Raw genomic sequence first — 14730 nt, 5'->3', positions numbered from 1 at the left:
AAGATAATCGGGGAAGGGACATATATTTATACCAGTGCTGCTAGAACTACTCAAAACACTTTTAGAATCCATTTTTTAAATTCCTCTCCAAAATGCTACTTAAATATGATAAAACAACTGTTGTCCTTTATTTATGTAATCACAGTTGACCCTTGAACAACACAGATTTGAACTGGAAGTGTCCACTTACAGGTGTTGTTTTTTTTTTTTCTAAGAGATGGGGTCTTGTTCTGTCATCCAGGCTGGAGTACAGTAGCATGATTATAGCTCACTGCAACCTCTAACTCCTGGGCTCAAGCAATCCTCTCACCTTGGCACACACCACTGCGCCTGGCTGATGTTTAAATTTTTTGTAGAAACAGGGTCTCACTATGCTGCCCAGGCTGGTCTCAAACTCCTGGCTTCAAGTGGTCTTCCTGCTTTGGCCTCCCAAAATGTTGAGATTACAGGTGGGAGCCACCATGCCCAGCCCGTGGATTTTTTTCAATAAACATGTTAGAAAAATTTTTGGAGATTTGTGACAATATGAAAAAACTTGCAGACAAACTGTGTAGCCTAGACATGTCAAAAAAAAAAACCCCAAGAAATGTATGTCATGAATTTTTAAGATATATAGATAGATACTAGTCTATTTTGTCATTTACTACTATAAAATGTACACAAATTATAAAGTTAAAATTTATCAAAACGTACACACACACTTACAGGCCATACTTGGCGTCATTCACAGTCAAGAGAAATGTAAAGAAATGTAAAGATACAGTATTAAATAACTGGGCCAGGCGCATTGGCTCACCCCCATAATCCCACCACTTTGGGAGGCCAAGGCAAGCAGTTTGTTTGAGCCCAGGAGTTGGAGACCAGCCTGAACAACATGACAAAACTCTGTCTCTACAAAAAATACAAAAATTAGCTGAACATGGTGGCATGTGCCTGTAATACCAGCTACTCAAGAGGCTGAGGTAAGAGGATCGCTTGAGCCCAGGAGGTAGAGGCTGTAGTGAGCCGTGATCATGCCACTGCACCCTAGCCTGGATGACAAAGCAAGATCCTATCACAAAATAATAATAATAATAATAATAATAATAACTGCATAAAACTAACTATAGTACATACTATACACTGTAATAATTTCATAGGCACCTCTTGTTGGTATTGCAATGAGCTCAAATGTCTGCTCTAAGTATCCACTTAAAATGCCAGGTAGGCCAGGCGCCGTGGCTCACACCTGTAATCCCAGCACTTTGGGAAGCCAAGGGAGGCAGATCACTTGAGGTCAGGAGCTCGAGACCAACGTGGTTAAACCGTCTCTACTGAAAATACAAAATTTAGCTGGGCGTGGTGGTGCATGCCTGCAATCATAGCTACTCAGTGGGCTGAGGCAGCAGAATCACTTGAACCCAGGAGGTGGAGGCTGCAGTGAGCTGACATCATGCCATTGCACTCCAGCCTGGGTGACAGAGTGGGACTCCGTCTCCAAAAAAAAAAAAAAAAAAAAGCCATGTAATGCTAATCATCTCCACATGAGCAGTTTATGTCTCCAGGAAATTGCCTCACAGTAAAAATGGATCTCTTGCAGTTCCCTCCTATTTTTCATTGTGTTTAGTGCAATATTGTAAATCTTGAGTAACGTCATGGGACCCATACAAAGTGCTGCTAGTAATGCTGGAAGTGCTCCCAACAAGCACAGAATAGTCATGATACTTCAAGAAAAAGCTGAACTGCTTGATACGTACCAAATACTGAGGTCTGCAGCTGCAACTGTCTGCCATTTCAGACAGACAACATAAACTTAGTGATCAATACACACAGTACAGTATTGTAAATGTATTTTCTCTTTCTTAATAGCATTTTTCTCCAGCTTACTAGAATATAGTATAAAACACACATAACATATGTAATTATGCTTATGTTATCAATAAGGCTTCAGGTCAACGGTAGGCTATTAGTAGTTACATTTTTGGAGAGTTAACGGTTATACATGGATTTTCAACTGTACGGCGGCGGGGGGGCGTGGTCAGTGCCCCAATCCTCATGTTGTTCAAGGGTCAATTGTATACTGGAAACAGCCAATAAGTTGACTACAATAAATGTTTGAGAAGATGGAATAGAGCAAGATGGATCATTGCTTCTTTCTTTTAAGATAAACCAAGGTATTGATACATGTAATAACTTATTTTTATTTTTATTTTTTGAGATGGAGTCTTGCTCTGTGGCCCAGGCTGGAGTGCTGTGGCGTGATCTCGGCTTGGTGCAAGCTCCACTTCCCAGGTTCAAGCGATTCTCCTGCCTCAGCCTCCCGAGTAGCTGGGATTACAGGCGCCCGCCACCAAGTCTGGCTAATTTTTTTTTTTGTATTTTTAGTAGAGACAGGGTTTCACCGTGTTAGCCAGGATGGTCTTGATCTCCTAACCTCGTGATCCGCCTGCCTCGGCCTCCCAAAGTGCTGGGATTACAGGTGTAAGCCACCACGCTCAGCCTATTTTTACTTTTTTAAATGTAAATTTAATATATATAAATTGTGACTGGGCACAGTGGCTCATGCCTGTAATCCCAGTACTTTGGGAGGCCAAGGCGGGTGGATCACTTGAGGTCAGGAGTGATCCACCTCCTTTCCATGGGGAAACGCCATCTCTACTAAAAAAAAATACAAAAAAAAATTAGCTGGGCATGGTGGCGCGTGCCTATAGTCCCAGCTAGTTGGGAGGCTGAGGCAGGAGAGAATTGCTTGAACCCAGGAGGCAGAGGTTGCAGTTGAGCCAAGATCACGGCACTGCACTCCGGCCTGGGTAACTCTGTCTCAAAAAAAATAAAAATAATAATAATATATATAAATTGAAAGATATAAGTAAGTATAAAAAAACCTAATCCTGGCCGGGCACGGTGGTTTATGCCTGTAATCCTAGCACTTTGGGAGGCCGAGGTAGGAGGATCACGAGGTCAGGAGATCAAGATCATCCTGGCCAATATGGTGAAACCCCACCTCTACCAAAAATACAAAAAAATTAGCTTGGCATGGTGGCACATGCTTGTAGTCCCAGCTACTTGGGAGGCCGAGGCAAGAGAATCACTTGAACCTGGGAGGTGGAGGTTGCAGTGAGCCGAGACTGCGCCACTGCACTCCAGCCTGGCGACAGAGCAAGACTCCATCTCAAGAAAACCAAACCAAACCAAACCAAACCTAATTCTTCAAAGATAACCAGTGTTAACATGAATGTTTTCCAGATATTAAAAATCCATATATTCTATGTATTCAGGCATGTATTTATATGTACATTTTTTCCCTTTAACAAAAATGGAATTATTATACATGCTGTCCACTGGGTGAATTCCTACTTATCCTTCAAGATTCAACTCAAATGTGAATTAAAACCTTGCTCCTGTATATTCCCACAGCTCCTTATACATGTGCTTGATATAGTATGCATCAGTGTTAACACTCGTTTCAATATGTCCTCTAGTGTCCATAAAAATGCACCACTCACACCTCCTCCTGTGGGGATATTACCCAACAACCCCTGCTGCTGCTCTATGAATCCAACACTGCATTCACACCAATTCCCACGAGCTGCTCCCAGCCAATGATGGAGTACAGGATACTTACACAGGCCCATTTCTTTGAGACACAGGACTCCTCTGATAGGTAACTATGGCAAGGACTCCTGTTTGGCCCTGCCTAAACATTTTTAGAACTGCACTTCAGCCGGGCGTGGTGGCTCACACCTGTAATCCCAGCACTTTGGGAGGCCGAGGCGGGACGATCACGAGGTCAGGAGTTCGAGACCAGCCTGGACAACATGGTGAAACCCCGTCTCTACTAAAAATACAAAAAATTAGCCAGGCTTGGTGGCAGGCACCTGTAATCCCAGCTACTCAGGAGGCTGAGGCAGGAGAATCACTTGAACCCAGGAGGCGGAGGTTACAGTGAGCTGAGATTGCGCCATTGCACTCTAGCTTGGGAGACAGTGCGAGACTCCGACTCAAAAGAAAAAGAAAAAAAAAAGATAGAACGACACTTTAGTCTAAGACTTTTCCTACCCAATCTGCCCTCCTTCCAGTTCTCATTCACAGGGGTTAGACCAGCATTATGCTCTGATGGCTATTCCAGCTTCTTCTAGTTCCTTCCTCATTTTTCTTCACTGAATCTTTCTCCAGTAAAGATCTTACATGGCTAATCATGTCCTGGCATCTATTCAGAGGACCCAAACCAAGTCTCCCCCATTAAAATGAACATTTCAGGAAGGCATTTCAGGAACATTTCTAATCATCTTTGTATTTTAGTATCTAGGCAGCCCAATATTTCAAAGAGTCTTCTCAACAGACTTGCTAAACTACTGTTTTCATTTCGTTGTGTATTTTTCGCCAACTCACCTAGTCGGGAGCATTTTGAGACTTCTTCCAGCAGCCATGGCAATTCAACCCACTTCAGCTGGGAAATCAACTCTAATTTTGAAACTGGAAAGTCTGCTCATAGAGAAAAGAACAGAAAATTGCTGTTTTGCATACAGTAAAGATATCCCAGCATTCACATATAGCCTCTGGTTCTCCAAGGAAGATAAAACATGCCACCAAAATACACAGACATAAATACTGCAACTTGAGACAAAAATGGGAAAAGGTATTCCACTGATGAAATCAAAATGATGCTTCACATTTCCAATTCAATGAAGCAAAGACCTTTTCTAGAAGATACACTTCAGAAAAGCATATTTTCAGAACCGGTTTTTAGGATTAGTCCTATCAGTCCCTGGGTCCCCAGCCAAAACCAAGTACTTCACATAGCACTTACCTTTCAATAAAAGGGAATAAAAAGAGACCCAAGGTTAAATGCTAGGTAATGAAGAAAAGGTGTCTTTACCCAGAAATTCTAGGTTCCTGAGGTTTTCCAGAAGCACTTCCTTATATAGCTCCTTTTGAAAAGGCTCCAGCTTCTTCCACTCTCCTCTTGAAAAGTTCACAGATACATCCTTCAATGTTATAGATTCCTAGAATACCAAACAGCTCTTTTGTATTGGATTATTCCCAAATAGAACCTAAGTGCTTTTTTTTTTTTTTTTTGAGACAGGCTATTATGGCTCTGTCGCCCATGTTAGAGTGCAGTGGTGCTTCATGGTTCACTGCAGGCTCAACCTCCTGGGCTCAAGTGATCCTCCCACCAGTAGCTGGGACTGCAGGCACGTGCCACCATGCTTGGCTTATTTTTAAATTTTTTGTAGAGGCATTGTCTCACTATGTTGCCCAGGCTGGTCTCGAACCCTTGGGCTCAAGTAATCCTCTGTCCTCTACCTCCCAGAGCACTGGAATTACAGGCCTGAGCCACTGTGCCCAGCCTGGATAGGATATAAAGAATGGTTTCGACAGCATGCAAGTGTTTAAGAATTCCAAAGTAAGCTACGGAGCGGCTATTCATTCTATGACTGTTATAAGTGATTCAGAACAAGGGTATTACACAATCCCTGCCTCTTCCATTCAGTCTCTAGTGTTAAATACTGTACAAGAATTATCTGGAATGTGTCACATTGATCAAGTTCACCCTAACACATTGATTTCTAGGACTAAAATATTAAATGAAGGGTATGATTTACATTCCTGAACTCTAAATTTGCAGAATTAATGTAAGCTTACTACAGGTAATAACTGTATAATAGTATCTGCAACTACATTACAAATTTTAACTTCCAATTATGAGCAACAATTATCTTCCGTCATATTCAGAGAATCCATGTTCAACAACATACTCACACTTGCAATTACTTCACAATTACAAACAAGAATGCTGACTCACTAAAATACACTTTCCTTTTTTTTTTTGAGACAGAGTCTCACTGTGTTGCCCGGGCTGGAGTGCAGTGGCATGATCTCAGCTCACTGCAACCTCCACCTCCCGGGTTCAAGCGATTCTCATGCCTCAGCCTCTCAAGTAGCTGGGATTACAGGCATGCACCAACACACCCAGCTAATTTTTGAAATGCACTTTCTGTAGCATTCTCTGCATGCTTTTTGTAAGGCAGTAGAGCCGAATGGCTATTGGTACGTGTATTACCTTCCTCTGGGAGCTGTAACAAATTACCATAACCTTGGTGACTCAAAATAGGAATTTGTTCTCTCTCAGTTCTGGAGGCCAGAAGTCTGAGATCTAGGTGTTGGCAGGGCTGTGCTCCCTTCAGAGGCTCTGGGGTATAATCTGTTCCTTGCCTCTTCCTGCTTCTGGTGGCTGCCACAGTTCCTTGTCTTACGGCCCTGTCACCCCAAACTCTGCCTAACTCTTCACATCACCTTCTCTTTGTGTTTTCAATCTCCTCCTGCCTCTCTAGGAAGGACACTTGGGATGGCATTTAAGGCCCACCTATATAATCCAGAATAAATTCCTCATCTTCTTTTCTTTTTGTGAGACAGGGTCTCACTTTGTTACCCAGGCTGGAGTACGGTGGCGCAATCATAGCTCACTGCAGCCTCAACCTCCCAGGCTCAAGTGAAAGACTGTCTTTCCCCCTTACAGCTCTACCACCTCAGATCCCAGGTAACTGAGACCACAGGTATGTGACTGTGCCCAGCTAATTTTTAAAATTTTTTATATAGACGAGGGTCTTGCTATGTTGCCCAGACTGGTCTCGAACTCCCAGGCTCAAGCAATCCTCCCACCTCGGCCTCCCAAAGTGATGGGATTATAGGCATGAGCCACTGTACCCAGCCAAGGATGTTCTTTATCATGTTAAGATTTAAGGACATGTATTTTTGGCTGGGCACAGTGGCTCATGCCTGTAACCACAATGCTGTGGGAGGCCAAGGGAGAGGACTGCTTGAGGTCAGGAGTTCAAGACTGGCCTGGGCAACAGACCAAGACCCCAACTCTATAAAAAATATTTTAAAATGAGCTGGGCAGAGTGGCGTGCGCCTGTTGTCCCAGCTACTCATGAGACTGAGGAGGGAGGACGGCTTGAGCCCAAGACTTCGAGGTTGCAATGAGCTATGCTTGCACCACTGCACTCCACTCCAGCCTGGATGACAGAACAAGAGCCCATCTCTTAAAAAGAAAAAAAGAAATGCCGGGTGCAGTGGCTCACACCTGTAATCCCAGCACTTTGGGAGGCTGAGGTGGGTGGATCACCTAGGTCAGGAATTTGAGATCAACCTGGCCAACATGGTGAAACCCCGTCTCTACTAAAAATACAAAAATCAGCCGGGCATGGTGGCAGGAGCCTATAATCCCAGCCACTCAGGAGGCTGAGGCAGGAGAATCGCTTGAACCCGGGAGGCAGAGGCTGTGGTGAGCCGAGATCCCACCACTGCACTCCAGCCTGGGCAACAGAGTGAAACTCTGTCTCAAGAAAAAAAAAAAAAAAAAAAAAGAAGGAAACGAAATTCTATTTCACCTAATTTTAATAGTGGTAACTGCTGAATTTAATAAGTGTTTTTGTTTCATTACAATCAGACTCATGGCATTCTGTGAACTGAAACAAAATTGCATGTGGAAAATGAGGCATCAGTTCCTTGAAAGGGAGACTATATTTATTTTATTTTTTTAGAGACAGGGTCTTGCTCTGTTGCCCAGGCTGGAAGGCAGCAGTGGCGTGATCATAGCTCACTGCAACCCTGAACTCTTGGGCTCAAGCAATCTTCCTGCCTCAGCCTCCCAAAGTGCTGGGATTACAGGTGTGAGCCACGGTGCCTAGCCTTTTATTTTTATATCTTTATACCACTCAGTAGGAGCTCAATTAAGTATTCACTTAGGAATAAAAACCATCGAAGGAAACTTACACAGGACTCAGTATTGGGACAAACAGCGACCATTTTATCCTCTTTTGAGTTCTCCTCTTGGGAAACAGTAGAATCTTGAGAGGCTGGATCTAGGAAAGGGGAGAAAACCAGTCCAGTCGTTCATACAGATTCCTCAGACTAAAAATCTTTATATTATATATATATATATATATATATATATATATACACACACACACACACTTCTAAGTGATAAACAGGAAAAAAACTAAGTCAGTTTCTCCTACTATACTCACAACACAAAATAATTCTGTGACTCCAGATATGTGGGGGTGTTTCCCCCACACCCAGCAGGCAATTCTGTGTTGGACTCCCCAGCAGGCACCAGTTGGGTGTCCTCTAATTCATTTCTAACATTATCTACCTGGGGATAGCATCAGTTCCCAAAGGTTAAGGCCTCAGGCCCACAAGACCGACCTCCACTTCAGATGCCAGTCTCATGTCCGACCCTCCTGGGCTTTTGACCAACAAGATACAAACTGGGGTTCCCATGAGCCCCTCCCTGGGTTCCAATAATTTGCTAGAGTGGCTCACATAACACTTTACTTACGTTTACCGGTTTAACAGTATTACAAAGGATACAGATGAACAGCCAGATGGATGAGGCACTGCATAGGGCAAGGGGCTTGCTGCTTCCATGCCATCTCTGGGTACACAGCTCTCCAGGAACTGCCACGTGGTTAGCTATCTGGAAACTCTCATGAGCTGTGTCCTTTTGGGTTTTTATGGAAGCTTCATAGACAGGCATGACTGATTAAATCACTGGTCCAGTGATCAACTCAACCTTCAGTCCCTCTCCCCTTTGACAGGTTGGGGGGTGGGGCTGAGTTCCAACCCTCTAAGCACTGGGTTGGTTCCCCTGGCAACCAGCACCCTTCCCCAATTCCAGGGTTACCTAAGGACTTTCCAAAAATCACCTCATTAACATAAATTCAAGTGTGGTTAAAAGGGGCTTATTATAAATAACAAAAAGACTGTCTTTCTCCTTTATAGCTCAGGAGCTGTTTCAGGAACCACGGACAAAAGGCCAAATATTTTAACAAAAGATACTCTTACTGCTCTAATCACCCAGGAAATTACAAGGGTTCTAAGAGCTCTGAGCCTCTCTGGATAAAAAGGTCAGAAGAAACAAAAAGTTGTCCCACTCTTTAAAACAGAGAATAGCCATAGATAAAAGTTTCCTGTGAAAACCTAGGCATGTCCTCTTAGCTCATATAAAAATCTTTTCAAATCCTAAGCTCACGAAAACTGGTTTTCTTCTTTCTATATACCCTCAGTTTAAAAATATTTAATTTGAACAATAATGAATTTTGAAGTATCCTAATTTAAAAGACGTATTAAGGTAAAACTGTGTATTCTTCATAGTCCTAGTACAAAGCCTTGCTCAAGACTTGCTCAAACCTGCTAACTGAATGAAAGCACCAGGTTAGTCTCAAGAGTTGACTCCACCAGATTCCTTAAGACAGAGAAGAGGCATCTAATAAACTCATAGGAACTAAATGTACGCAGTACCTTCAGATTGGCCCATTCTGGGCATACTGCCTATAAGTGATCCCTGCTCCACAAGGAGCAGTAAAAAATAAATACATAAAAACCCTCGGATGTCAACAGCTCTTTTTCAATTAAGAAAAATTATTTTTTCAAATCATACTCTACCTTCTTATGAAAAGAATTTTAGGCAACTTTGGTGATTAGACAATCAATAAAAATTAAGAATTAGAATTAGGTAATCAAAGAGAAAAGTGGGGTGAATTTAAGAAAACTGTTACACCCTACAGAATCCTAGAAATCAATCCTTTTTTTTTTTTTTTTTGAGATGGAGTTTCGCTGTTGTTGCCCAGGCTGGGGTACAAAGGCGTGATCTTGGCTCACTCCAACCTCCACCTCCCGGGTTCAAGCGATTCTCCTGCCTCAGCCTCCAGAGTAGCTGGGATTACAGGCGTGCACCACCACACCTGGCTGAGTTTGTATTTTTGTAGAGACGGGGTTTCTCCATGTTGGTATGGCTGGTCTCAAACTCCTGACCTCGGGTGATCCATCCGCCTAGGCCTCCCGAAGTGCTGGGATTATAGGTGTGAGCCACCGTACGTGGCCCGAAATCAATTCTTTATTGCAGGGGCCTCCACAAAGAGGCCCTAATTTTGTAGAAGTATGACACTATGGTGACAAATCACAGAGGAGTCAGGAAACCCAAATTTGAGATACACTAATTAGCTGCATGATGGCAAATTAAGTGTATGGAAATAAATACTATTTATTTCCCTATCTCAGAACTCTTCCAGAATACAAACTGTCACACATATGTATCAGGAGCCCTATGGTAAATAACATGCTACAAATATTCCAAATATATTTGGAATGCAAATATTCCAAATATTTGTAGCATATTACACTGCAAAATACAAATATTTGTATCATATTTGAGAACATAAATAGCTACAAATTTGAGAAAAAAGGTGAGCCACATTCCCTGAAAGGACTACTCACCCTGGAAGACTTTACATCAATATTTTATAATGATATCACTGTAATTCAGTTTATAGTTTATACATTTATAATATGTAATTACATACATACAATCCAGGTTTTCCTGCCCTAAGGCTGTGGAACTGCACTATAAAATAGTTACTAGTCACATGTGGCTATTTAAACTTTAGATTTGATTTAAAAAATTCAGTTCCTTATTTGCAGTAGCTGCTTTTCATTTACTTGAATTGCAAAACAGTGCAGAAACATTTCCATCAGCAAAGACACTCACAGCCACACTCTAGCAACATGCTAGTACACACAATGGAACTAGGCATTAGGGCCTGAGCTGGTTGATTTGCCTGTGACTCCAAACACTTTCACAGATAACTTGTGTTCTTGAAGGGGATGGGAAATAAATTACTATTTCTTGAGCATCCACCATATATTATATCCTATCTTGTCTCACCTTTACAAGAAAACTAAAAGAAAGATAAAATCCCTTTTTAACAGATAAAAATATTTACATTCTGAGAGTTTACACAACTTGCCCAAAATCACACAGTAAATGGCAGGGCTGATTCAAACCCAGTCCCAACTTCTAACCTCAGACTCCTCTTTAGCAGTAAATTGCTTTCTTTTGAGGAATTTACTTTCGGACTTTGAGGCAATGTCTCCCGCTTCCTCCCTCCATCTATAAATCTCACCTTCTTTTTCTTCAAGCATCTGGGTCAAATCTTCTATTAGGGTCACCACTTCCTCACTACTCTCAGGATGTTGCGACTTTACCCAAATCCTGATCTCCCCAGGCAAAATGGTCAGGAACTGCTCAAACACCAGAAGCTCTAAAATCTGTTCTTTCGTGTGAATGTCTGGTCTCAGCCACTGATTGCAGAGCTCCCAGAGTTGACTCAGAGCTTTCCTGGGTCCAGCTACTTCTGAGTAACAAAACCACCTAAATCTCTGTCTTAAAGACTCTGCATCAGCAGCATTTCCTCTTAAAATAGCTTCTTGTTCTCCAGAAGTAACCACTCTTGGGACCTCATTTTGTTCAGTCGAGGCCAGAGTTTGAGAGTCTGGTGAGATGGCTGTCATCTTGTTCAAGGGCACTACAGCTTGCGCTGTGTCTCAGGGGCAGGAATCCAGTCCCTTCACACTCTAGTTGAGTATCAGTACAGTCCACCAACAGGCACTATATACAGCCAGGAATATCAAAGGTTCCAGGAATCCAGTTTACAGTCCTGCAGAAACTGTCAAGAAGAAATATTAAGGCATTAAATAAGTAAAACAAACCGTTGTTAGTCCTAAAAACATCGTTCTTGGTTTGGTTCAGATAAATATATCCACACACATACCAGCAAAGCCCTAGAAAAGCCCTGCTCAATTAAAAGGATAATTTTCTTTCTTTTTTTTTGAGACGGAGTTTCGCTCTTGGTGCCCAGGCTGGAGTGAAGTGGTGCGATCTCGGCTCACTGCAACCTCTGCCCCGGCCGGGTTCAAGCGATTCTCCTGTCTCAGCCTCCCGAGTAGCTGGGATTATAGGCGCCTACCACCATGCCCGGCTAAGTTTTGTATTTTTAGTAGAGACGGAGTTTCGCCATGTTGGCCAGGCTAGTCTCGAACTCCTGACTTCAGGCAATCCACCCACCTCAGCCTCCCACAGTGTCAGGATTACAGGCGTGAGCCACCGTGCCCAGCCATAATTTTCTTTATAGTCAAAAGCCAGGGAGCTACTTAAGGGTTAAGGAAACAGTTGCTTTAGATTCAATTCGCCTCCTAAATAAAATGTTATCAGAAAAGGTTCACAAGCGGACCCAGTCACAATAACAACTCCTACCCTTTCTTAATGAAAGGGCACACATTTCTCACCAGTTGCTCAACTCAGAAGCCCAATTTAATATTTGACTTTCAAATTTCTCTTCCTCCTTACTTCTCCCATCATCGATAACCAAGTTCTGGCGATTTTATTTCCTAAGAACCTCTCCATTCTATCCTACTGAAACTGCCTAAGTACAGGGTTCTTCAATCCAGTCTCACACTGTAGCCAAAAAATTCCTTCTAACATGCAAAATATGATCTTATCACTCCCCAGCTTACAGTCCCTCACCAGCCACCAAACTGTCTCTCGGTAAAGTTCACACGCAGGGACCATGGCATTGCGATCTAGAGACGCTGTCTGATGACCTCACCTCTTGAGCTCTAGCTACCCGATTGACACTACAGCCATACATTAGTATTTCCTTTCTCTCTACATACCCTCCTAGCCTTTACACCAAGGCTATTCCCTCTCCTCGGAATGTTGCTTTCTTTCTCCTACCAAACTTTTACTCGCTCTTTAAAGCCTGACTCCTTTCAACTGTCACTTCTTGTGTGATTCTCTGCTTGATTCCAAAGCGCTCCTTTGCACACAGACTGCCCTGTGTTGCATGCATTCATTCATTCTACAAGTGACTGAGCAACTACAATGAGCTGGAACGGGACCAGGGGCCATGAGCTGCGGGGCCAGGCGTGGACAGGCCTGAAAGGCTCCTCACGCTCACAGAGGGTCCAGGAAATGACAATACAGCCGGAGCGGGACTACAATGCGACAAGTGAAGGATGTGACAGCCTCGCATTGCAACTACCATACCAATAACAACCCACTTCCGAGTACAGCGCCCGGCACACAGCAGCATGACGTCATTTATTCCTCTGCCAAATATTAGGCGCCCACCATGTACCTGGCGCCGTGCTGGGCACCTGGGGCTCCGCGATGACTAAGACACTCCGCTCCGTCTACAGGGAGTTTACATAGGACGCCCGGTGAAAATGTGACGCAGCCAGAGGATCTCAACCGGAGGGAGGAAAAAAGGAGAGATTTCACACCCCCAGCGGTCCTCTGGCAATGTCTGGACACATTTTTGGTTAGCCCGACTGGGAGGAGAGGTGGTACAGTTATCTAACGGGCAGAACCAGTGACGCTGTTACACATCCTGCAATAACGGGAGAGCCTCCCCCTCACCGCCACACCACACAAATAAAACAAGGCATTATCCCGCCCAAAATGTCAACAGTGCCCAAGTGGCGCAGGGAGGGATGCAGGGAAGCCAACGGCCCCATCCCGCAGCGGACTGCGCACCTCCCACAGAAGCAGCAGCAGCGCAACGCACAGCCCGTTGGTAGGCTGCTCCCGGCCCCCATCCCGCCCCAGGTGCGCCCTCGGAGCCAGCGACCCGGGCACGGCCCCGAAACTCGGGGCCCGGGACGACCAGTACCTGCACCAGCATCCGCAAACAACACCAACGCCACCGCAAAGAGCTTCCAGAAGCTTGTCCCGCAGCGAGTGCGCGCGCAAGCCCGCGGGGACCACTGCGCCTGCGCAGAGGCGCTGAACCGGACTCCCCGAACGCGCTCGTGCAGCTTTCCGAAAGTCCGCGCTTTCCATAGGCTCCCACCTGCCTGTTGCGCATGGTCACTGGGAAGCGTCTAGTGGGCTCGCCTGCAGAATTATTGCTGCGCCAGAGGCTCAGAGGCCTAGAATCACATGAGCTTTGCAGATCCAGGAGGCCCCATCTCTTTAGTAACCTCAGACCTTCCCTACCCGCTCCCATCACTTCCATTCCCTGAAATCTAAGGTAGAAAAATCCACCGCAGAAGCATATTAGCGATGCATTTAATGCAAGCCATAATTAATGCCACAACTTGAGTTAAACACATATTAATCTTATGACTTTCACACCTGCCCCCATGGTCCAGTCCACCCTCATGGCTCACCTGGATTATTGCGATAGCTTCTTGATTACACCTTACTTCTCTTGGCTATTCTCCACACCACAGCCAGACAGACGTTTTAAAAACGTCAAATTATGACCCTCCTCTGCTTAAAACCCTGCAATGGTTTCCCATTTCACTCAGAATGAAAACCCAAGTCTTTATAGTGGCCTACAAGGCCTGATGGAATCTAGACCCTGTAACCTCCCGCACCTCTTCCCCCACTTTCCTGCTCCAATCTTGATAGACCCTTTCCTCTTCTTCTAACCTGCCGGGTACTTCCGGCTGACCTGCTCCTTCCCTAAGTGGCCATACGGCCCGCTCTCTCATCCCTTCAGGTCTTCTCAGTGAAGTCCTGCCACCATTCCACTTAAATAGGAATCCCACCTTACTCTTGTTTCCTCTTCTAACATGCCCTATAGGTTTGTTTGTTAATTTATTTTTTTACTACTTATCCGCCTTCTCCACTAGAATGCTAATTTCAGAAGAGTAAGTATTTTTATTTCATTTGTTCTAGGTTGTGTGTTTAGGTCCTGGAACAGTCCTTGGCCCATGGCAGGCACTCAATAGATATTTGTTGAGCTTATGAATGAGTACTTGCATGGATTATGGAGGGCATCGCAAAAAGGGCCGAAGAACTCCAGAAAAATTGTTTGGAGGGTTCTAATAACTGGATGATCCCTGAAGGGGTGGAGTTGGGAGAGAAAGACTAGATTCATTCTAGACTGAAGGAGCAAT

General features: G+C 44.2%; 1 protein-coding gene across 1 annotated transcript in view; it reads right to left on the bottom strand.

Moving 5' to 3' along the window:
• Positions 1–13597, bottom strand: part of ZNF483 (zinc finger protein 483) — a 28709-nt gene extending 15112 nt beyond the window's left edge. Inside the window, exons 1-5 of the mRNA XM_054500505.2 lie at positions 13497–13597; positions 10950–11492; positions 7759–7847; positions 4859–4985; positions 4372–4464 (exon numbers count right to left, since the gene is read on the bottom strand). Of these exons, the coding sequence (XP_054356480.1) occupies positions 4372–4464; positions 4859–4985; positions 7759–7847; positions 10950–11337 (697 nt within the window). The 5' untranslated portion in view covers positions 11338–11492; positions 13497–13597. The remainder of the gene's footprint in view (positions 1–4371; positions 4465–4858; positions 4986–7758; positions 7848–10949; positions 11493–13496) is intronic.
• Between the last annotated feature and the right edge of the window lie 1133 nt (positions 13598–14730).

This window comes from Pongo pygmaeus, chromosome 13 (genome assembly GCF_028885625.2).
Source record: "Pongo pygmaeus isolate AG05252 chromosome 13, NHGRI_mPonPyg2-v2.0_pri, whole genome shotgun sequence".
Taxonomy (NCBI): Eukaryota; Metazoa; Chordata; class Mammalia; order Primates; family Hominidae; genus Pongo; species Pongo pygmaeus.
This window is presented reverse-complemented; position numbering and strand designations above follow the sequence as displayed.